The 25,721-nt window shown below is 42.6% G+C and overlaps 1 protein-coding gene across 20 annotated transcripts in view; it reads right to left on the bottom strand.

Annotated features, from left to right (window-relative positions):
* Positions 1-25,721, bottom strand: part of KALRN (kalirin RhoGEF kinase) — a 692,240-nt gene that overhangs the window by 214,411 nt on the left and 452,108 nt on the right. For all 20 annotated transcript variants that reach the window (XM_024991355.2, XM_024991361.2, XM_059886080.1 and 17 more), the window contains exons 26-30: positions 14,786-14,855; positions 12,093-12,182; positions 7,618-7,710; positions 2,054-2,165; positions 45-235 (exon numbers count right to left, since the gene is read on the bottom strand). In XM_024991355.2, the coding sequence (XP_024847123.1) occupies positions 45-235; positions 2,054-2,165; positions 7,618-7,710; positions 12,093-12,182; positions 14,786-14,855 (556 nt within the window). The remainder of the gene's footprint in view (positions 1-44; positions 236-2,053; positions 2,166-7,617; positions 7,711-12,092; positions 12,183-14,785; positions 14,856-25,721) is intronic.

The raw sequence follows: 25,721 nt of genomic DNA, 5'->3' as shown, positions 1-25,721 counted from the left end.
CTAGCAAATGGGGAGACTCGTCTGACCCCACCTGCCCCACCTACCAGTAGCTTGTTCTTGTAAACATATTTTGTGTGTCCTGAAGAGTCTTTGATCTCCTTGCTGAAAACCAAGGAGATCTCAAAGAGGAATAGGTGTCGCTCCCGCCCTTTCCGGATCAGCGACTTGGGGTCCCACACTTGAAAGGCATCTTGTAAAATCAGCTCCCCCTGCACGTCCAGGTTCTCGTCGAACCCTGAAAAAAACCCGTTTCCAGTCTGTGTGATTTCTCCACCACATGTGGGCCCCTTGCTCCAGTCCCCTCTTGGAGGCAGGCTTCCTGACAGGGACCCCTCAGCTACCACACTTTTCTCTCAGGCTGATTCCTGTGGCTCCTGCACACCTCAGAGGACAGCTCTATGGCACTGGGATCAGACCCCCTTTCTGCCCCAGGTCTCCTCTACCGAACCAATGTCAGGGGAATCTCACGCAGAGCTCCAGAGCAGTCTCCCCCAGCCTTCTGCCAGCCGGGGAGTGCCTGCAAGGGCAAACGCCATCTCTCCTTCTCCCTCCACAGCTCCCGCTGTAGCTGACCTGGAGCCCAGAATGGGGCTGATGACACACACTGCCTGCGTGCCCCCGACTCCACTCCATTTGTTGTCACTTCATTTCCTCATTTCTTATGCTCCATTCCTAGGACTTCCCTTTGATAGCTCCTGTACTATGCGGTGCACAAGCCTTCAGCAATTTATATTCGTATCATTTTAACAGAGGTTCTGAAACTTTATTGTGTACAAGAATCACCTATATTGATTATGAAAACACATAATCAATTCTTCAATCCCTAAAAGACTGGGATTCGGTAGGAGTGGGGTGGAGCCCATGAATTTGCACTTTTAAACAAGCTCTCAGGTGCTGCTGCTGTTGGTCCATAGAGCCCACCTGAAGTACCTGGATCCAGAATACAGGTCAGGGACAGGCTGGAGGAGAAGGTGCTCAGAGAGGCAGACGTGGGGGAGGGGTGGGGAGCAGGTGTGAACAGAAGAGTAGGAGGTGGAGAAGGTGAGATACTAGGAATAGATGCAGATAGTCAGTGCTCAGTCTGGAGAAGGTAATCATGGCTCCTCTGCATGAAGAAGTGGGCTTCCCGTGTTAAGAGTGGTCAGGATATACTGAAACCAGACCAAGTCTTTGGCAGTGCTGGGGTAAGGGGCACGGAAGGAAAAGTGGTCTTCAAGAGAGGAATGCCCCACAGGGTTACTATGTACTACAAAGAAGACTTGCCTCCCTTATCTCACCTGTTTGCCAGCCCAGGTTGGGATATGGAATATTAACTCATCTAACAGTTTTGACCATGGCTGCTCTGCCCTCATCTGCTGGGTTTTGTGGTGTTGGGAGTGCTTTATTGTCTCTATGCCAGGTTTCTGGGTCCCTAGAACATGGTTCCAGTGGACTGAAGGAGCTTTGACAAAGTCCCATCAGTTTTATCTGGCTGGACTTGACTCACCTGCTACGAATGGGTGAGGGCAGTTGCACACTGACATGAATGTACTTGATGCCACTGAAGTGTACATTTAAAAATGGTTAAGATGGTAACCTTTATGTTATATGTGTTTTAAAAGAATAAAAAAGAGAGAAGGACAAGGCTAAAGACAGAGTGTGTGTGTGTGTGTGTGTGTGTGTGTGTGCGCACGCGCGCGCGTGCAGGATTTCTGCTTATTATGATGACAAGTGCGATGCAGATGCTATGCAGATGAACAGGACTGCTATGGGTCAGGGTTTTCACACCTTTACAGTAAGGATGATGATGGCTTGTCCTACTCTGGCTCTCAGGCAGCAGGTTGTCCACATATCTGATGCGACACAGGCCTGGGGCTACCTGGAGGCAGGTGATAGCTGAGCTGGCCCCTGTGGATCTCCTCTCACACTTCCCCAGGACCTATGGAACAACTTGCCATTTCTCCTCTCTTCCAGCCTGGCACTCTGCATGACTTCACACCACTTCCCCCCATGACGCCAGTTCCACAGCTTTAGGAAAGGAGAAGGCTCCCCGGGAGGCTGAGTGCACAGGTACCTTCCAGCATGCTGACGTGCATGGCATCGTTGGCTCTCTTTGGGACACTAAGCATCACCTCCAGGCCTTCCTTGAGCTCCCCTTTTCCTTCTTCACAGCAAGTTAAAAGTTCCTGTGAAAAGGTCCAGACACAGTTAGAACAGTTTCCCCCAGCTTCCCCAGCCTCCCACTACCTAACCCCTCAAGGCAATTATATACCAGTTCCTCAAGGAATTATGTGCTGTGTGCTTAGTCACTCAGTTCTGTCCATCTCCTTGCAACCCCATGGACTGTAGCCCACCAGGCTCCTCTGTCCATGGGGATTCTCCAGGCAAGGATGCTGGAGTGGGTTGTCACGCCCTCCTCCAGGGGATCTTCCCAACCCAGGGATTGAACACAGGTCTCCCACATTGCAGGTGGATTCTTTACTGTCTGAGTCACCAGGGAAGCTAGCTTCATTGTCTGTGATGGTCCCCTCTGGGAACCCCTCTGGGGTGGAGAGGTTATCACCAAAGAATTCAACCACCATGCTTTTCCCAGACTGAGTTTCCTCAGCTCAATCTAATCCAACTAACTCAACCCAACTCCCAAGTGGCTGGCACTAGAAGTGAGCAACTAGGGTATTCTCTGTCACCCAACTAACCTGAGGTCAGGGAATACCCCTGGCAAAACATACAAACAGAGGTGCAGTACTATGCGATCATAGAGGACACACAGCACTCACACATCACTGCACGCCAACCTCCAGCACCACGTTTATTGACACACCTCTACCACCTGAATGACTTCTTCCACACTGGGAACAACTAGGGATTATGGAAAGTATAGGTCTATAGCTTTTCAGAGTCCTAAAAGATTTTTAGATTATATGTATTAGATGTCGGCCCAGGGCCAACAGATAGGATCATGGACTAGTCCCTGGATTGTCAAATGAGGACACTGTGCTCAAGAGGGACATGGGTTTTGCCCAGGTTATAGAACTCATTGGAGGCCATGTAGAGGCTTGAATCCAGGTCTCTTGAATCCAAATCCAGTACTCCATCCACCAGGCCAACCTGCCTTCCCCCTGTCCTCCTGGACCATGCTCTCTCTTTAACATCTCCATTGGAGACTAGGTCTTTACCCTTTCCATAAAAGATATATAATATCTGGTTGATGGAGAAAAGATAATTTCCAACTATCCTAGTAACCATAAAGACCATTTGAAATGATTTCACTCAAACCAGAGGAATGCTGGCTTTCACTTTTCCTATCAGGGTTATCATATCTTGCTCACTTTGACTCTGGAAAGGAAGAAGTTAAGCAACAGATCTACAAACCATACTTCCCCCTTCTGGGGAGGGGGAAGACAGGGAATGGGTGGATGGGTGGGGATGCACTTCCAGGAAAGAAAGAAAGTTGACAAGACCAAACCTTATAAACACATCAATGACAGACCTCCTGACAAACTAATGGTACCTGCCAGCAGGAGACTCCTTATTTATGGTGTGCTTTTAGTAGGATCTCTCTGGCCTGTCTATGACTTCTTATGGTAGACAAACCTACAATCAATGGCTCCCTGGAAAGTATCAAATAAGTTACACAACTAAGTAAAAAGTGATTACATTTCATGATGAAATGGCTCTCTTCAGGGTAAGTGACAGGATGCAACACACATCATTTAGAAACTTTGCATGCCAATCAAGATCTCAGCATATCCTGATGTTGTAAGAAAGGTCTTGGAGCTTTTGGTGGTCCTGGACTTCTGTGTTTTATCTCTGTCTTGGATTATCTGTATCTTTGAAATTATTAGTAAAGTAAATATCTGATTAGTGATCATCTGATATGAAAATCCAGGCCTTTATGTTATCTTCCCACATGAAGAAGGGAGCTCTGAGTGTCCGAAGAAGAGATACACCACCTAGAGCAGACGCTTGGGAGGTAGACCAGATCATTTCTCAGCTCTGTCTTTGGTTCCAGTCAGTGTAACAGCATCATTGTTCAGAAAGCTGCATTTACTTCTGCCAACCTTAAGTTCTCTTCCCTTACCTAATTTTAACCCTCCCAACCGGTTCTCATATATCATCAAAGGAATTTCTAGGCAGAAACATAAGAGGGAAATAAGAAATAGGCTACAGTTGGTAACATAAAACACCAATTACTTTAACCTCCCAAAGCAATTTGGCATGTCCACCAACCAACCAGCAAAACCAATGAGTTCTCCTCAGATCTCTGCTATAGTTTATGAAACGGAGAAAGCTCCACATTTAATTTAGACTGAAAAGGACAGCTGTAGCAGATTTACACAGAGAATATTGAACACTCTGACTTTCACTTTTATGCAACACCTAAAGGGAGGAACTCCAGAGGATACTGATAATTAAATATCCGCTTACTTGGAATAATGGAGAAGGCAATGGCACCCCACTCTTGCCTGGAAAATCCCATAGACGGAGGAGCCTGGTAGGCTGCAGTCCATGGGGTCGCTAAAAGTCGGACACGACTAAGCGACTTCACTTTCACTCTTCACTTTCATGCATTGGAGAAGGAAATGGCAACCCACTCCAGTGTTCTTGCCTGGAGAATCCCAGGGACGGGGGAGCCTGGTGGGCTGCCGTCTATGGGGTCGCACAGAGTCAGACACGACTGAAGTGACTTAGCATTACTTGGAATAAAGCTGACTTAAATGAGAAAATAAATCCCATATTATTTATTTATAGTAAAAGCTCAGTAAACTATTTTTCTTTTACTCAGCAAGCACTCGGCTACAAGCACATTTGAAAGAGGTTAAAATTATCTTACTAAGTCTCTTCTTCCCCAAATAACTTTAAAACATTTCTACAGCAAATTCCCCCTACTTTACTGTCTTCTCTCTCAGTTACCTGCATAGTCTTCTCTTTCTAAAACAGCTAATCACAGAGTTAAAGCCCAGAGCCCACCCTTCCATCTGCCTAAAGCAAAGCACAGGGCAGCCTATCCGTTGTCCACATCTCTCCCTTGCCCAAGGCACAAAATTCATCCTAGGAACTTCAGCCTTAGGGATTAACAAAGAGGGGTGAAAACTTATATTTCTCTTAGAACTGGGGCCTAATTGACTGGAGACTGTGGCAGTGTGGATGGGTGAGTCAGTTTTATTTTATTTAAAAAAAATTCACAACCCCACTAATTCCTGAAAGAGCTTTGGAAATACTTAAGTTTGAAAACCACACACACAAAAATCTTGTATAATAATAATCATTTAGAAAGGTCATACATCATGTGGGCTAGGGAAGGAGAGGATAATTATATACAGTTGTTATTGCTGCTATTTAGTTGCTAAGTCGTGTCTGACTCTTTTGTGACCCCATGGACTGTAGCCCACCAGGTTCCTCTGTCCATGGGATTTCCCAGGCAAGAATAATGGAGTGGGTTGTCATTTCTTCCTCCAGGGGATCTTCTCGACCTAGGGATCAAACCTGGGTCTCCTACATTGACAGGATTCTTTACCACTAAGCCACCAGGGAAGCCCAACAGTACAGTACTTTTCATTTAAATCTATAACCCTACTCCATCCAACTGCCCATTCATTATGCTTACTCAAATGTTTTGTCAGAATCCAGGATAGAAGATTGTTCCCCACCTCTGGGGTAAGGAGAAACTCCTGTAAGTAACCATAAAACTAGACACTATCTGACAGTCAAAGGCAAAGAAGGACCTCAAGTTCTTGTGATTAAAGAGCAGAGACATTACTTTGTCAAACAAGGTCCGTCTAGTCAAAGCTATGGTTTTTCCAGTAGTCATGTATGGATGTGTGAGTTGGCCTATAAAGAAAGCTGAGCACCAAAGAATTGATGTTTTTGAACTTTGGTGTTGGAGAAGACTCTTGAGAGTCCCTTGGACAGCAAGGAGATCCAATCAGTCCATCCTAAAGGAGATCAGTCCTGGGTGTTCATTGGAAGGACTGATGCTGAAGCTCCAATACTTTGGCCACATGATGCAAAGAACTGACTCATTGGAAAAGACCCTGATGCTGGGAAAGACTGAAGGCAGGAGGAGAAGGGGACAACTGAGGATGAGATAGTTAGATGGCATCACCGACTCATGGGCATGAGTTTGAGTAAACTCCAGGGGTTGGTGACGGACAGGGAAGCCTGGCATGATGCAGTCCATGGGGTCACAAAGAGTTGGACACGATGGAGTGACTGAACTGACTGACTGTCTGGCACACCAATTTTTCAGGAAAGAATATCCATGCCCTACGCTGAGATCTTGGGAGAATTTTTGTGAGTCTTTATATAAGAAACTTCAAAAACAGAATGGCATCTTCAAAGTTCTACCCGAACAGCTGTGATGGTCTGCACATAGTTATTTCTGACACTAGTCCTCAGTAAAGGCCAAAGGCATGGATGCCCTGTGGTGATTCTCTAAGTCATTTTCTGCAGGGTTGGCAGGCTGGAGTGCCTGGAAGTGAAGTCCTGAAGTTGAGGAAGGTGAAGGTTTGAAGGACAGGGCTGAAAAATAAGGATGACATAAGACCCAGTCCTAACCCAGAAGAGAGAAGAGAGGTTGGGGCGGGGCTCACTGCTGCCCCCACTCTTCTCATCACAGAACTACAGGTGCTAAGTCAGTAGGACGCCACAGACAGGAAAGGCGGGCGCACTTCAACATGACTAGAATCTAGATTTGGAACAAGACTGGTTTTCAGGTTTACTGAAGCAGCTAGGAAATGTGAGGTTCAGCAAGCATCTCATAGAACTGAATTTCATCAGAGTTTCTCTAGAACTATACTACTTACGACATGCTTCTCACAATCCTTTTTTTGCATTTGAGAAGTGACCAGAAATATAGTCAAACTTAGGGAAAACTCCACCCTTACACATTAAGAGTTAATGTAGATACACTTATATAACTGCCTAAGATATAGACTTCCCAGGCTTTCTTTGAGAAGTGTCACATTTTCAGACTGTTAGTGTATTCTTCTCTGAGAAGAATCAGCCCAAATCACATAGTATTTTATATAATTTGATGATTTGACTCTTAAAGAAAAGGATTGGGAGAAAAAACATATCTCCTGGTTGGCTCTAGAAGAACCCGTAACACGTAGGAGCCTACAGATACAGAGTTGTCATTGTGTCTTTGTATGTACTTTCAAACTATTTCCTCTTTAAAATCTCCTAGTCTAGACAAACAGAGATAAAGGCAATGATAGGTGCTGCCCTGGGCCTCCACTGCCCATGCTGGCACTGACCCTAAGACCTTGATCCTGGATCCTACAAAGCAAGGGCCACCAGGAGGAATCTGCCCAGAAGGGAAGGACGGGAGAGTCTCTGTGTACCCACCACTGTCTGGGGTGGCAGTCACTAGGAGATGTGCAGTGGTGGATATGAAAACAATCACAATCCATCCCTGCTTCCATTTCTCCTCTTTCCCACAAAATAAGCATGTGAGATTTCATAGGATAGAACATGCAGTCTGGAGCCAGCAATGGCAGCGTGGGCTCATTGCTGAAGTTCTGCTCTAGGCAGATGAAAGGTCTTCAGGTAGAAGCTTTCCCATACCTGGGCAAAGCTAGGATTCCTTGGACCTGGTTGGCAGTGTGGTCAGGGTGACATAGAGGGGGGAGGTACCTTCAGGAGCAGCTGGTACTTGGTAATCCTCTGGACAGGCTTAATTAGGTAGGAAGAAATGGAGTTGGCCAGACCATGCCGCTGCTGTATCTCCTACAGGGATGAAAATGGACACTGTTAGACACGGTGGGACATGTGCACATATGTGTTCTGGGAGGAGGTGGGCAGGGTTAAGGAGAGAGGAGAAAAGAAAAAGGTACAAAATGATTAGAAACTATTCTTGGAAGGGGAAAAAAGGGAAAATGTATAAACCAAAACACATAGGAAATCATCACTGTGTCTTTAGATGATAATGAGTGCCTGAGCAGTAGAGAGGCTTACACCTAGATTCTGGAACAAGTGAAAATACAGTTAGATAAGCGAGATGTACATGGGTCATTGATGGCGTAGAGCTAAAAGGATGAATTAGGGTTTGATGGTGAGTTTTTCAAGGGTCAAGTTTCGCAGATCTTATATAGAAGAAAAACATGGTGAAAACAATGTTTCAGAAAGACTCATATAAGCCTAATAGCAACACAGAGAGTAGAGATTGGGAAAGAGACACAGAGACCAGTCCAGAGATTATTGCAGAAATCTAAGTGTGTAAAAATAGAATTACCATCAATCCAACAATTCCATTCCTGGGTATATACCCAAGAGAAATCAAAACATATGTCCGCAAAAAACTGCTGCAAAATATTCATAGTAGTATTATTTTATTAAGAGTAGTGAAAAGGTGGGCATAACCCAAATGTCCATCAACTGATGAGTGAAAAAACAAAATGTATTATAGTCATACAACAGAGTATTTTTTTGGCCATAAAACAGAATGAAATACTGAGACATGCTACAACATAGATGAACCTTGAAAGCCTTATGCTAAGTGAAAGAAGTCAGTCACAAAAGAACACCTATCATTCCATTTTTAAATGAAATGTCCAGAAGAGGAAATCTATAGAGATGGAAAATAGATTGTCAGTTGCTCAGAGCTGGGGGTGTAGGGAGGATAAGGTGGAGTGTGTGGGGATGCCTTATGAGGTGATGAACACGCTCTAAACTTGACTGTGAGGATGGCTGCACATGTCTGCGAAGGTACTAAAACAAACCGTACCCTCTACATATGTCTATGTCTGCAGGTGTGTAATGTGGGGGCTTGCCATAAATGAAGGTTAGTGAGCACAAAGCATCGGGAGAATTACAAGAAACATTTTAAACCTAGATAAAGTAGGACTTGTTACGGGCCATGAAGGAAGGTGAAGCAAAGGGAATAATAATAGTCATAAATCACTCCATTTTCCTCCAGCTATCCCAGAAGGTGGCAATTTTCTCACTCATTTGCCTCTTCCCTAAACTTGTGTGTTTATATCAGGACTTGTTCAAGGAAAATGGGCAAAACAGCTGGCAGCCTGACCCTATTTGGGCAAATTAACATTTTGAGCTTATCTGGGGCTTTGGCAGGAGAGCTCAGGCAATAAGGCACTTTGACTGGCTTCCCTCTCTAACAAGATGCCGAGTTCTGGGAAGGCTTCATGTGGAGAGGAAGGAAGGGGTGGTGTCCAGTGGCTGGGTCAGCCAACCAAGCTCAGTAATCAGCAGGGTACCAGTCATCACCGCCTCACAGCTCCTATGTCTGGTGTAGAAAATGCTGGATCATGTCAATGTGTGGGCCTTTCTGGTGCTTGAATTTTCTGTGCTTTCTTTACAGTAATGGATAACAGAGCTGTCTTTATTGGGGTTTTAATCTCTGATGGAAGGAGGGCCTAAAGTAGATGGTCTCTAAGTATAGCATTTAGGGAAACTCTTCTGATGGGAGGGAAAAAGCTACAAAGATGATGCTTTCTGGAACGTTTAGGGAACCATCAGGAGAATTTGCTGCCCTCTCTCCCCACCTCTAGGCCAAGCTCCAGGAACTTCTACTGGACTGGTTTTCTGTCTTGCATTGGCCTCCCCAACTAATGTACAGGCTTATTAGGCATGATATTAGAAACGGGGGGTAGGGTGTAAAATTTGGGGTATGTCCAACTTATAAATCAAAGCCTAGAAATTGGCTAGAAACAGGAATATGAGGAATATAGGATGAGAGGAAAATGCAGATTAGCACCAGACACTGTAACATGTAAAAAATGAACCAGGCAAACCATGAGTCTACCTTCTCAGGAGCTCACAAAAGGCATAGTATGGCATTTGTAACCTTCAAAAGGCAGATGGTTACAAATGCCATAAAGAGACAAAGTATACTGCACATAAAGAGAAAGGCAAGGATTCACGTAGGAAGCAACACATGACTGTGACCGTTTAAGGATAGGAAGACTTCTAAGGGTGTCTATGTGTGCCTGTGTGCAGTGTGTGCAAAGGGCTCACGGTCTATCTTAGGCAGTGAGAATAGTGTGTGCAAAGATAAGGAGGCAGATGAGTCTACAGCCTACTCAGAGCACAGGATATGTACGTTCAGAAAAATGTGAAGTGGAAGACAGGACACAGTACATTTAAAACTTCAAAAGGACTCTTCTAGATACTATTGATAAAAAACCAGAAATATATTAAGAGAAACACATTATTAAGGAGAGAGAATAGGAGTAAAGGGCATCTAAAATGATACCCAATAACTTCTGATACCAAGTCAGAGAAGTCCTTTTCTTGAGTTTTCAGTTTAAACAAAACCTCACAAATTTCACTTTGGGACCATTTCCATAGTAATACTCCATCTTTAAAAATCATGTCTGTTTTTTCTTGTCTGGCTTTCACCCATTCAAGTATTATTCCTTCAATGAGCAACAAGACACTTGTAGAATCATTTCTGTTACAGCAAGTAAGGCTAGAAAGATGCTCAGAGAAGGATTATTTTGTAAACTTGAGTATGGGAACCATGTTTGAATGTCTGTGACCCCATGGGACCTGGCACATTATCTTGCTTACAGTAGACATTCAAATATTTAGAGAAGGAATGAGTAGGCAGAAAGTTAGACTGATAGACATTTAAAATTTTCTGAATTTCAAGTGTTTGTTACTTCTGCTATGACTGTCAGAATGGCCATCATTGCTATCACCTATCTCTCATTGAACTTCACTTTTTTATTCTCATTTCTTTCTTCCCCCTTGTTCTTTCCATGCATCCTACAGTGATCCATTTGATTCTGTTCATGTTATAGCCAGTAAGTCACCCTCTGGGGACCAGTATCATATACACATCATTTGCCAACAGGACTGTGCTCACCCAAAACCAGAGGCCCTGACAAGGTGCATCAGCTCTGAATCTCCTCTTGGCTTCCACTACAGAACAAGTGCTCGACCCCGGCTGCACGTTACTCTCACCTGGAAATGTTTAAAAATCTCAATGCCCAGGCCAAATCCAGGCTGATCATAACACAATCAGGGCTGGGACTGGAACCAGTATTTTTCATAGCTCTAAGGTGATTCCAAGGTGCAGTCAAGGTTGAAACAATCGTATTAGAGTAGTTAGTGATTCTCAAACTTGAGTGGGCATCAGAGTCACCTGAAGGGCTCCTTAAAACTCAAGATTGTTTCATTCCAGCCCTGGGGATTCTGATTCAATAGATCTGGAGCAGTGTCCAAAAATAGGCATTTCTAATAAGTTCTCAGGTGATAACGATGTAGCTGAGCTGAGACCACACTTTGAGAAGTCTTGCATTTGAGGAGCTATAGAGGTGGCTCAGATGGTAAAGAATCTGCCTGCAATGTGGGAGACCTGGGTTCAATCCCCGGGATGGGAAGATCCCCTGGAGGAGGGCACGGCAACCCACTCCAGTATTCTTGTCTGGAGAATCCCATGGAGAGAGACAGGAGGGCTACTGTCCATGGGGTCACAAAGAGTTGGACATGACTGAGCGACTAAGCATGCACACACACACAGACACACACACGCTGTAGAAATGGAACATCTTAATTGGCACCTGCATCCTAGTACACCTCTTCTACACATGAGATTTATGGCTAGCTAGATTTGGTGTTGTGTGCTTAGCCGCTCACTTATGTCCGACTCTTTGCAACTCCATGATGTTGAGATATGCAGGCAAATGTGCCTTATCAGAAACCACAGCACTTGAGATGGGATGAAATAAAACACAACATTGTTGTTTTGTTATTTATGAGTCGTGTCCAACTCTTTTGCAACCCCATGAACTGTAGCCCGCCAGGTTCCTCTGTCCATGGGATTTCCCAGGCAAGAATACTGGAGTGAGTTAATACTGGAGTGAGTTACCATTTTCTTCTCTAGGGGATCTTCCTGACTCAGGGAATCAAACCTGTGTCTTCTGCTTGGCACATGGGTTCTTTACTATTGAGCCACCAGGGAAACCCAAAACAAAAGATAAACAGTGGTTTTGGTTTTTTCCATGTTTTATCCATGAGAGAGAGGATTGTGGGGGGGCCAATAAAGAAAAATGAGGAACAAAGGATAGTTAGAAACCCATAATCTCAAAGTAGAGAAGCATTCCACCTGCTCGTCAGTGGCTCAAGAATGGAAGTTCACAGCTTACATCAAAGAAGGTGCCTGCATGCTCCAGGATCAGCTGGTTGGAATCAGGCTTGTTTTTACAGTAGGTGACGTACATCTGAAATTTGTCTGCCTAAAAAACAAAGATAATAATAGATCAGCATCCATTAGTTGCTCCCTTCTGTTTACCGTGCCATCAAGTGCTGTGCAGTTAAGCCCTTAGATATTGCCTGGTACAGACAACCCTGTGGCAAATGCCCTGGGCTCATTAGGCCTGTGCTACCCTAATAAACTTGGGGTACTTTTTTCTTATCAGCAGGGGAAGAGAGCTCACTGAAAGAGAGTTCATTTAAAAACTAGTCTGTACTAGATAGAATTAGAAAAATCAATTTACAAATCATAATATGTCCTGAAGCTGGACAGAATTTATTGAGAGAGTATCCACCTTCTAGCGTTACCTATAATTTGCTTCCCATCTTGAAAAATGATAGCATTTGCTTTAAAAACGAAAAGTCAAAGAATGAAAATGAAGTGTAATCTCAGCAGGAGATCTGCTTGTACTCTAAATGTCCCCATGGGGGCAGTTTCTAGGGCATGTCAAGCAACTGTGCCACCATCCCACATGTGCCAGAAGCAATGATGGGGGAAAACGAAAGCAGGGTGACCCTTGGGGGGTCCTAAGTGAATCCTAAACAGTGAATCCCAAACAGATTGCTTCTTCAAGTCAAGAATCCTATGGCTAGGTAAAAATTCATTTCTTATGTCTTTGACATCTCCTGGGTTAGTGCTTCACAGCCTTTCCACTGGGAAAGTTATGTGTACTTTGGCCACCAAGCACTTTTCCCAACTGTGAAGTACTCCCCATCCCAATGCCTGCATAACATTGGGGATGTCCTCTTCTAAAAAAGAAGCCTAACTAAGTGCTAATTATAGCAGGTTTCACTTATGCCAGCACTTCCTTTCCCAGGTACTCTATACATACTAACTCATTTGATCCTTATGAGAATCCTATGTGATGAGTTCTTTTATTATCAACCCACTTAACAGGTACGAAAATAGTGGCATGAGGTTGGTTGCTGTTGTTTAGTCGCTAAGTCATGCTTGACTTTTGTGACCCTATGGACTCTAGCCTGCCAGGCTCCTCTATCCATGGGATTTTCCAGGCAAGAATATTGGAGTGGGTTGCCATTTTTTTTCTCAAGGGCATCTTCCTGACCCAGGGACCAAACCTGTGTCTCCTGCATTGGCAGGCAGATTCTTTACCACTGAGCCACATGAGAAGTCCACAATGTAGGTCACTTTAAATTCAGAAAGCAGTGGAGCCCAGGCAAGTTGACTTGAGGCTTCTTGGTCATAACTCTTGCTATTCAATACATGGCAACTCTTTCTATCCTTTACTCCTGCATTATAGTCATACATTAAGGTGATAAGACTTAAGAAATCACTTTGAGATAATTCTTGGCAAAATGAGCATATTGTATACTAAAGGTTTTCTGAAACCACTTTTATGTACTATTTAGGAGGCATTCATCATCCCTAAGAGATGCTAATAAATCATACTTATGGTTGATTGAAAGGCAAATCCACAAAGTGTATGAAACAAGATACCAAAAAAAAAATTCTTTCACTTAATGGTCATTTTTTTCTCTACATTGTTTCATTTTTTCTCTACATTGGCTGTGCAAGGGATCATATACTATTATTAGCAATAATGTGAACTGTGCATGGGCTCATGTATTTAGAGGTGGAAAATGTATTAGCACAAAATAAAATGGTAGTCTGAGACTTCCTTAAGAGACCAGGCCAGGAAGTAAATGTTACAGTTTCAGAAAAAGGAGGCAACTCAAGTCTAGAGTTGCAGGATAAACTGTGATATTAATTATATGTCAATGGACTATTCAACATCCCAGCTCCTCTGAGATCTTTCCATCTATAAAATATAAAACATAACCGCAGCCCTGCCTATTCCATAGGGCTGTTAAGAGCGCAAACTCTCTGAATTGTGAAGACACTGGAAAAGTAATTAGCCTGTTTTGAGTAGTAGTTCTAATTAGTTAATTGTTGAATATTTAGAACTCCTGGCCCTGGGGAAAGATTTCCGTGTTTAGTTGCACTTATTGTACTAGGTGGGCTTCCCTGGAGGTGTTGGTACACATATCACGAGCCTGAACTCAGGATAATAGGGCGTGGAGATACTAACAGAGACTAGTGTTACCATGTATATAATTAAAACCTGGTACATTCAGCCCATTTACTTGGCCCATGACAACAGCTCCAAGAAAGAGAATGACTACGTATACATCCTGTAGGTCAGAATTGGGATGGATAACCAAGGAGTCTGTTCTCTTACTAAGGAAGAAAATGTGAACAATGGCTTGGTGGACTTCTAAAGTTCTAATTCCCTCATCCTGTTAAAAATAACTCGTGGATGGAGCTGGAACAGTTCTACCAGGGGTGGTGGTCTTATTTCAATCTCCTGACATTTCAGTTTTTGAAAGTTTTTTAAGGTAGATATCAGACACAACATCTAAGGACCTTTCCCAAGGAGGGCTCTGGTGCTCAGTGATAGACTGCTTTCTTTCAGATCTACTCATGGATCTTCTCTACAGCCCCTGGTCCTGTGTTAGAATGTCAGTGACACCAATCATCAGTCAGGCACTGAACAGTGATGCCATCTGGTATCACCTGTACCCCTGGAAAACATGGGATCGTAGGAGGAGAAGTTCAGTAGGTTACCCAAGTAACAAAGCAGTGTCCCACATCCTCAGGCAGCTGCTCATACTTCTCCAGTTCTTTGAGGAAGATGCTGCAGGGAGGGAGAAAGGCTGAAATCAGACATTCTGTACTGTTGGACCCCTCCCCACCAGAGGCTCATACTGAGGCCAACCCAATCTCATCAACTCCATTATTTACATATGCCTTCTCCACTTTCTAAGTGATGTGCAGTAAGGAGCAATTTAAAATATGTTGGAACTAATTTCATTACATTTTAAATTAATTGATTAATTAGTGCTACTTAATTGTTTCCCTTAAAGGTTTACACTTCTCAGGCTGAAAATGATGGAATATGATACTTGTGTTGGGCATTTCAATGGTAACTATGACTCTATTTTTTAATACAAGTAGTCTGAGCATGTTGCAACACTTGAAAATATATAGATATAGGTATCAAAAGACCAAAATAATACTATCTATGATCCCAGAGGTAAGGTGGAAAAATTCTGAATCCTATACTGACTTCTTTCCAATTTTTCACTTTCTTCCGTCAGTACCCAGTTTGTGCTAAAAACTGAGTTAATGCTTCCTGTTGCTGACACTGTTAGGAAAGAAAATTTAATGGGGAAAATGTCATAATACATTTCAAAGCTGAATTGAATTACTACCGAATTTTCTGCCATTGTGAATATCTACGGTATGGCTCCTTTTTATGTTAATAAATAATAAAGAGCTGACCACACCAACTTCAAATTCATACATTAAACAGTTGGTTTGAGCTCAGAGAATACAAGCTCAAATAAGCCAGAATCATTGGAATGGCATTTTCTTTTTAAAAATCAGACAAAGTGTTACAAGTAATTATGAGGTTGTAGGGAAACATTCTGACAATGATGGACAATGGTATAATCTTTACAGGTCAATTCGACAATACCTATCAAAGTAAAAAAGTACTTATCTTTGCCTCCGCAATTTTAATTTTGGAAAATGTGCTATAGTTGTAGTCACACACATGCAAAATGAAGTATACATATGCATATTCACCATGGCACTCTTCATAATAGCAAAAGGCAGTGTATAGATGACAAAGTAAACCATAGTACATCCATAGAACCATATACTATATGGCTATAGGAAATGGCAAAACTTTGTAGGTTTTTACATGGAAGAGCTCCAGGGCAAGCTGTTAAGTAAAAAAGGCAAGATGTAGAAGAATGTACCTAATATTCTGCCTTTTGTCTAAGTAGGGGATATATATACTGTTATTTCCGACCCAAGAAACTAATGGTTAAAGTGTATAATTTTAGTTTTGCAAGATTAATTCTGGAGATCTACTATATAGCATAATATCAATAGCTAAGATTATTGCATCACATACTTAAAATTTGCAAAGAAGATGGATCTTTTGTTAAGTGTTGTTATACAACAATAGAAAAGAAAACTTTGGGAGGTGATAAATATGTCTATGGCCTTGATGGTGGTGATAGTTTCATGGGTATATAATTATCCCCAAATGCACCAGTGTTTTTGTGATATTAAATATGTACAAATTCTTACACCAATCGTACTTCAATAAAGTGGTTAAAAAGAAAGTCTTCCCAAAACAAAAAGTCAACCTACTGAACGGGAGAAAACACTTGCAAATGATGTAACCAATACAAGGTTACTATCCAACATATATAAATAGCTCATACAACTGCAAATGAAGCAACTGACAAAGGATTAATTCCAAAATATATAAGCAGCTCATATAGTTCAATATCAGAAAAACTAACAATGCGATCAAACAATGGGCAGAAGATCTAAACAGACATTTCTCCAAAGACATACGGATGGCCAATAAACACATGAAAAGATACTCAACATCACTCATTATTAGAGAAATGCAAATCAAAGGTACACTGAGGTATCACCTCACACCAATCAGAATGACCAAAATACTACAAACAATAAATGCTGGAGAGGATGTGAAGAAAAGGGAACCCTACTGCACTGTTGCTGGGAATGTAAATTGCTACAGCCACTATGGAGGACATTACAGAGATTACTTAACAAACTAGGAATAAAACTACCATATCACCCAGCAATCTAACTACTGGGCATAAACCTTGAGAAAACCACAATTCTAAAAGATACATGCACCCCAATGTTCATTGAAGCACTATTTACAATAGCCAGGACATGGAAGCAACCTAGATGTCCATCGACAGATGAATGGATAAAGAAGCTGTGGTGCATAGATACAATGGAATATTACTCAGCCATAAAAAGGAACACATTTGAGTCAGTTGTAGTGACGTGGATAAACCTAGAGCCTGTTATACCGAGTGAAGAAGTCAGAAAGAGAAAGAAATATCGTGTATTAATGCATATAAATGGGGTCCAGAAAATAGTACTGACGAACCTATTTACAGAGAAGAAATGGAGACACAGACACTGAGAATGGTCTGGTGCACACAGTGGGGGAAGGAGAGGGTGGGACAAGCTGAGACAGCAGCACTGACACATATGCACCATTGTGTCTACAACAGACAGCTAGCAGGAAGCTGCCGTGTAGCACAGGGAGCCCAGCTGCGTGCTCTGTGACGACCGAGAGGGCTGGGATGAGGAGGGGACGGAGGCTTAAGAGGGAGCAGATATATAACATGACTGATTTGCACTGATGTATGGCAGAGACCACCACAATATTGTAAAGCATTATCCTCCAATAAAAACAACAACAACAACAACAACAAAAAACAACGCGATTTAAAAATGGGCAGAAGACCTGAATGGACTTTTTCTCCCAGGAAGACATCCAGATCGCTAACAGGCACATGATAAGATGTTTCAACATCATTAATCATCATTAATCATCAGATAAATGCAAATTAAAACCACAATGAAGCATCATCTCACACTAGTCAGAATGGCTATCACCAAAAGGAACACAAATAACAAATGTTGGCAAGGATGTGGAGAAAAGGAGCCATCCTACACACACACACACACACACACACACACACACACACACACACACCTGTTATCTGTGTTCTGTTTTCAATGACATAGAATGATTTGGTTTTGGTTTAAAGAAATATATATGTGCAATTAAAAAATGTTTGGCAAGCCATATTTGTAAGGCCAAAATGCCAATGATTTATAGAATCATGCTGCTGAGTCACTTCAGTCGTGTCCAACTCTGTGCGACCCCATAGACGGCAGCCCACCAGGCTCCCCCGTCCCTGGGATTCTTCAGGGAAGAACACTGGAGTGGGTTGCCATTTCCTTCTCCAATGCATGAAAGTGAAAAGTGAAAGTGAAGTCGCTCAGCCATGTCCGACTCTTAGCGACCCCACAGACAGCAGCCTACCAGGCTCCTCTGTCCATGGGATTTTCCAGGCAAGAGTACTGGAGTGGGGTGCCATTGCCTTCTCTGTTTATAGAATCATAGATGATATTTTTTTGTCCATCTGCCATTGAAATTTTCTACTACAAATAAGTATTACTTCAGTAGTAAGTCAGTTGAAAATGTTTGAAGACTCCTAGCAGTATCCATTTAATGATAATCATCTTTCCCCTGAATTCTGGAGTATCCTGATTTGAATCACTGAACAGCAGTGATTACAATGCAATTTGGGCTTACAAAATGCAAATATGCAGTGCTCAAAAATCAATAAAGTATCATATTTACTGCTACTTTTAGAAGAACTGCAGGTGACCCACATGTATTTAATATGAATTCTAAATTAGAAATAGAAAAATATTATATAATGCTGCAAGTGAGGATCAAATTTTTTTACAAGGACAAGAAGAAAACATGTTTTTTTTTTGTTGTTGCAAAGAGAAGCAATCTGGATCATCACCACATACATAACATAACATATTAAAACATTCATCTATTTTTAATATACTATAATTTTTATTTCTGGAACTAAATTCTAAAGGACATGTATTGTGTGGGTGTTTTCCATGAGAACACTAAACAACATAAGGTACAAAATCTTCACAGGTATTTTTTCAGGTGTTGAGATAGTCTTTATGGCTGTTTCTCATATTGGCCTTCAGGATAATCTCAGTGAAGACAATGGATAGAGATTCAGCTCTGAGATGTGATGGGCTGAACAGGACCTGGGAGTTAGGGCTGGAATGGCTTGGTGAGTCGGGGAAGAGCTACTCTAGGACAAGGACTGGTAAAAGGAAATGAACCGCTTTAAAGAGAAGAGGAGTAAGCACAGAAGAGCACTCGGAACAAAAGAGAAGGAGGAGAACCTGGAGCCCCAGGCGCCTAGGATAAATGCTCCTGGGTGTAGGAAACTTCCACTTGCCCACTTTTGGGCTCTCGCTCCAGTCCCCTCACTCTGACCACTATGGTATACAGGTTCTTCTCTATTAAGAGTGACCAAGGAAATGATACAATAGCCTGGATCATGACATTCCATAGAAGATATAAAATTGTATCCTTGTTTTAGAAGTTGCAAGGACTCTGACGACTCAGGGAGAGCTTCCCTCTTTCCTTAACTTATGACCAAAGGTCAGTGACTTGGTCACTTAAGGTTAACTTTAAGTAAAAAATGGTAATTATGCCCACAGAGTTGATAATTGATCTAGAGGCTGAAGAGAGTAATAGCAATTTTTGGTGACAGTAGCTGCCTATGGGAGGATACTCCAAAAATTCTCAAGAAATGAAAGCGCTTTAAAATGAATTAAGTACATAGCATATCATTTCTAGAATTAATGCCTTTCTGGAAAATGAAGGTTTTAACAGCAACTGCCACTAGCCCACTCTTCTACTAATCCAAGGCCTCACTTTCCTTTCCTCCCCAAACCAAGCTCAAATAAAAGAACCAGAGTTCACATCTAGTCACAGTTGTCAGTAGGGGGTCTTACAAAGTACCATTTTTCTCAATTTTAAACAACCTCGTGTTGCGAGGATTTAATAAACTCATGTAGGTAAAAAACCCAAAGCAATACCTGGTGTACAGTAGGCACTAAATTAGTTTTTCAGGATCAGTGCCTCCCAATTTTAATAAGCTCTACTCCTGGAGACTTATCCCCAGGGAGCTTTTCCCACCCTGCCCCTGGTAAAAATCTATAGTAGATTGTCTTCTCTGAAAACCATATCCTGGGAAAAATCTTGATTGGGGTTATGTAAAGATTGGATTTCAAGGTCACATATCATTTAAGCTTGGAAATTCTGAGTTAAATTGGTTTGTTTATGAAGGGACTTTCAAAATCCTATAATATGATGAGGTACATTATATCTCTGAAATAAGTAGAGTATGCAATGCTTCCCAAACTTCTTTGCAAATGGAACACTTTTGGGGAAAGTATCAGACTTTGTCTCAGGGAACACTTAGTGATCCCTGCTCCTGCCTGTGCACTGTCCTCTGGGTTAGGATCTGATGAGCATCTGTATCATTTAGCAAAACTCCGTGGGTGATTTTAATGCATCCAGTCCATAGATCAGCTTTTGAAAGTAATTTTTTGGGGCTCCAAAATCACTGCAGATGGTGACTGCAGCCATGAAATTAAAAGATGCTTGCTACTTGGAAGAAAAGCTATGACCAACCTACACAGCATATTAAAAAGCAGAGACATTACTTTGTTAACAAATGTCCGTCTAGTCAAAGCTATGGTTTTTCCAGTAGTCATGTATGGATGTGAGAGTTGGACTATAAAGAAGGCTGAACGTGAAGAATTGATGCTTTTGAACTGTGGTGTTGGAGAAGACTCTTGAGAGTCCCTTGGACTGCAAGGAGATCCAACCAGCCATCCTAAAGGAAATTAGTCCTGAATATTCATCAGAAGGACTGCTGCTGAAGCTGAAACTCCAACACTTTGGCCACCTGATGCGAAGAGCTGACTCATTGGAAAAGACCCTGATGCTGGGAAAGATCGAAGGCGGGAGGAGAAGGGGACAACGGAGGATGAGATGATTGGATGGCATCACCAACTCTATGGACATGCGTGTGAGTAAGCTCTGGGAGTTGGTGATGGACAGGGAGGCCTGGCGTGCTGCAGTCCATGGGGTCACAAAGAGTCAGACACGGCTAAGCGACTGAACTGACTGCCCTTTCCAGTGTGCTTCCAGCTGGCAGATCCTACATCCACTCTACATGGTTTAATTTTTAAATAAAAAGGGTAGGAATTAAACAAGCTATCCTGTGATGGGCATATCGATTCATAACTTTGAGTAAGTTGTGCACTACCATCTCAAGTAATTGTTGAAGACCAGTAGCAGTATTAAACTCTATTTTGCTTTTTAATTTGAAACTTATGAAGATGACAGGTTATGTACACTTGATCAGTATAATTCTACCTACTTCAAATAGACGTGATGAGTTTAAATTAAAGCACAAGAAGTCACAACACTTTTCACAAATGATGGGACATTCCTCCTCAGCTGTTCTATAGCAACATCTTGGTCTTTACCACTTCAATAATTATGTGTAATAAATCATGGGAGAATGAGCAAAGCAAGAAGTTTAGGTGCTTGTGTGAATATCTGGGGTTCTTTCAGAAATGAGTAAAACTTTTAACGAAATGTCAAGATTCAAATACTGTATGATATCACTTTTTTGCAGAATTTAAAAAATACAACAGACTTATGAACATAACAAAAAAGAAGCACGCTCACAGATACAGAGAACAAACTAATGGTTACCAGTGGGGCGAGAGAAGTGGGAGGGGCAATACAGGGGTAGGGGATTAAAAGTTACAACTATCAGGTATAAAATAAAATCAGCTACAAGGATATACTGTATAACACAAGGGATACAATCAGTATCTTAAATGGAATATAACCTTTAAAATTGTGAATTACTCTATTGTACACCTGTATTGTACATAGTGGGGCTTCCCTGGTGGCTCAAATGGTAAAGAATCCACCTGCAATGTGGGAGACCTGGGTTCAGTACCTAGGTTGGGAAGATCCCCTGGAGGAGGGCATGGAGACCCACTTCAGTATTCTTGCCTGGAGAATCCCCATGGACAGAGGAGCCTGGCGGGCTACAGTCCTTGGAGTCGCAGAATCAGACACGACTGAGTGACTAAGCACAGCACATCATACTTAGTGTACAACAACTACACTTCAATAAAAAAGAAATGTCAAGATCTAAGCAATGCTATTACTCTATCAAATTATTGTGATGCAATACATTATGCAGTTACTTTATGAGGAAAATGCTTCCCTCCGGCTTTGGATGGGATCCTGGGAAATAAAGCCACCAGCATTATTGACAGAAAAACTTTGTGAGCTTTGTCATTGCTGCTGCTGCTAAGTCACTTCAGTCGTGTCTGACTCTGTGCGACCCCATAGAGTCACACGGCAGCCCACCAGGCTCCCCTGTCCCTGGGATTCTCAAGGCAAGAAAACTGGAGTGGGTTGCCATTTCCTTCTCCCACGCATGAAAGTGAAAAGTGAAAGTGAAGTCGCTCAGTCGTGTCCGACCCTCAGAGACCCCATGGACTGCAGCCCACCAGGCTCCTCCATCCATGGGATTTTCCAGGCAAGAGTACTGGAGTGGGGTGCCATAAGCACTATGAAAACAGTACCATTCCAAAGGCACCCTGGGCCATTCTGAAACTTATTTTTGCCAAAGGTAAATTTGGTCTATAGTCTTACTGCTTCTAGAGGAGTGTGTCCTTCACTGAGGACCTTCATATCAAGGGTACAGCTTGAATTTAAAGGGGAATACATGCGATGGCTTTGTTTGTGCATGCTCTCAGGCATGGGCATATACACTTGTTGGTGAGAAGGGGAATGAAGCAGGGTCACAGTGGTAACAAGAGAAAAGCAGAACAACAAGGAGACATAAACAAATAAAGCTGGAGGCAGGCTGGGGAGAGAGGATCAGGCTTATTGCAGGCAGCCCAGGACACTGCCCCTTATGCTTCTGCATACAAGAGGAGCTAGAGATCATTTCTAAGGGACCCATTAGTGACCAGATAGACCCAGAGCCCAGCATGGAAGAGGTTCTGGACTGCAGGCCAGGACAGCTGGTTAGCACACTGAGCAGCTGTTAAACTACTGGAGGGTTGTGTGCACCCCAGGGAAGGTGCCAGATGGCTCATAGAAGTCTTTGCTCAGCACAGTGTGATCATCTGGGCTGAGCCATGACAATCACCAAGCTCTCTCTTTATTTCACAGCAGAAACTTCTGCTGAGGTTAGAGGTGGAGAGGGAAAGGTGCACACGGCTGGACTCTTACTCAGTATACCCCCCACCCTCACCTTAAACCTCAAGCAGCAGCTTACCTCACGGCAGTGCTACCTGTTGAATATGTTTTGCTAATATTTCCTAAATTTAACTTTTGTGATTAGATGAATCAAACAGTACTGCACAAACATAAGTTTAATGTTAAAGTAAAATATAAACAACTAATCTTGCATTTAATGTTATTCATAGGCCATTGACAGACAGGCTGTTTAGTAGCTAGGCATGGACACCAAGAAGTTAGTGTGTACAACTGAAATGAACATGACTTTGACACACCAAAATGAATGTTTAGACTTTGTTTTTCTTTGGGTACTCCCCCATATTTATAAAAGTAGCACTGGAAAAAAAAAACAGCAACAAAATCGCAGCTATAATTTTTTAAGGCCCTACTGATAAGTGTGTAAGGCTCACAGTTATCTCTCAGAGTATAAATTCAGGGCCCAAGAAAAAACACACTAGGATGTCCCCTTCCTCTCTGCTTGACATTTGAATATTAAGAAAATGACAGTGTGAAAATAGGGAGTCATGAAGACGTGGATTCTTTGGCTGTGTTACTCAGTTTGAGCAGGTCACGAACCTTTGTAAGTTCCAGTTTCTATGAAACAAGAGAGTAGAATAGAACAAGATTTTCCTGGTGTGGGAAAGAAGCACAGAAAGCAGAGAATACAACCAAAGTGCGTGAGTACAGGAGGGAGAAGGAGAGGCCAAGCAGGGAAAGCAGCTGCCCCCTGGCAGAGGGGCCTTTAGATGAGGCTGTGGCCTGCACACCCCTTCTCTCTCCACTTGGGGGAGCCAGCGCCTCACCTTGTTGCTACAGATCCACCCTCTGCATTCCACGGGGTTGTAGAATCAATTTAGAGGGTGGAAACCAGCATTAAAGAGGAAGGAGAACAGAACCTAATCCAAAATATCAGAGCTCATCACACATGGTGAGGGTATCATTTTGCAGGATTTAATTTTCCTATTATATATAATATATAAAGCATGTGCATATCAGGACAGGATATATAATTTTTCTTTGGCTCATAATACAAAATGTTTGAAAAACACTTAACTGACTCCCCTGCCTACCATAGGAGACAGGGAGGGCTAGCTCTTTTTCATCCATCTCTCCCCTTCCATCTCACTCTCCCCCTCTCTATACTGCCTCCTCTAGTACTGCCCACTCTCCCTTCCTCTCTCCCTTCTTCTCCCCATCTCTTCTTTCCCTTGATATCCACTGTCCTCACTTCTCCTCTATCCAGGTGTTCTATCCCACTTTCCCACTCAGTCTGTCTCTCCTCCCTTCCTCCACACTCTGGTCGCCACCACTCCTGCCTTGCACCCCCTCCACCCACCACCTTGCCCTTCTTGTGCCTCAGTCTCACAGGAGCGGACGTGACAAGACACAGTCCACTGGGAGTGTGACGGCTTCACCTTCCCCCACCCTTGACCCAGGATGGAGACTCACTCCCAGACTTCTTCATTTCAGGCCATTATTGTAAGGGTGTGTGACCTGGATGACATACCTATGGAAGAAATGGGTTGAAGTGTTCCTGAGATTTGAGGATGCACATTGAAGCTGGTTAGATATGAACCAAAGCAACCAGACTTGGCAGTGCCAGCCATGGTCTGTGGAGAGGAGAAAGGGACCGCCCCAGCCCCTGGAATCTATGCCTAATTGTTCAATGGGGAGATGTCACAAAATGTGCAAGTCACTGGGCCTTCTCTGGGTCTCAGGGCCCTTATCTGTCAGTGGAGACAATTATGCTTGATGCTCAGGAAGACCTTCTGATCCCTGACAACAGAGATTTTTAAAAAATGTTATTGCCCAGACTCACATATGGCCATATCTCCAAAAACTGAAAGGGAAAAATTAAGTTCAGATTTAACCAAAGAGGATGAGCATTTTAAACAAACTGCTGTCCTTACTGAAGCTGAAAATCAAATACAAGGCAAATCGAAAATGAATAATTTTCCCACATTGCAAGCTGTAGGCCAGTCAAAGTGGGGAGAGAGCATTAATAAAACCACCACCATTGGGGAGATCTATGTATGGCATTTATTACCTTTCCTGAGTACTCCCAGAATGCTTAACAAAATGCAAAAAATAGATCTAGGTTTTGAGTAGATAAGTGCCATGGTCTTTGGATCTAGTTCCATAGATATGAGATACAGAATCAACATAGGGAGAGCAGAGGGTAAAAACCAAGTATCACTCCACTTAAACCTCCAATGTGTGTTAACATCACTACTTGTAACTGTTAAATTCTACATATATGAATTGTTCTTCTTTACAAAATTTTGGTACTGAATGGAACTTCTCCATTCAATACCTACAGAGACAAAGCTCAGAATTTAGGTATTGAATGGAACTTCTCCATTCAACACCTACAGAGACAAAGCTCCTACAGGAAGGTCACACACACACAAAACCAATCTTGACTGTCATTTTTCAAAGTGACATCATTTAGAAGGATCGATATTAACTAGCCGAGTCGTTTAACACATTCACTTTTGGTCTAGATACTAATTTCCTAGTGCCTCAGCTGATGTGGTTATGCAGGCCGCGTCCATCTCAGTCCCTCTGCCTCTCAGTCTCTCTGTCTCCAGTCTTCCTCCCTCCCAATCTCTTTCCCTCACTCTCTCTCTAGAGAAGATGCACAGAACCTGAGCTATGCACTAGAAATCAGAGGAGTCTGTTTCTCTGTCAGATAGCACTTAATTATAAATTTGAAAAGATGCAAGCAACTGGGGTTAAAAAGAACCTTTTGATATG

The sequence above is a fragment of the Bos taurus genome, chromosome 1 (genome assembly GCF_002263795.3).
Source record: "Bos taurus isolate L1 Dominette 01449 registration number 42190680 breed Hereford chromosome 1, ARS-UCD2.0, whole genome shotgun sequence".
NCBI lineage: Eukaryota > Metazoa > Chordata > Mammalia > Artiodactyla > Bovidae > Bos > Bos taurus.
Note: the sequence above shows the minus strand (reverse complement) of the source record. Positions and strands in the feature narration are given on the sequence as shown.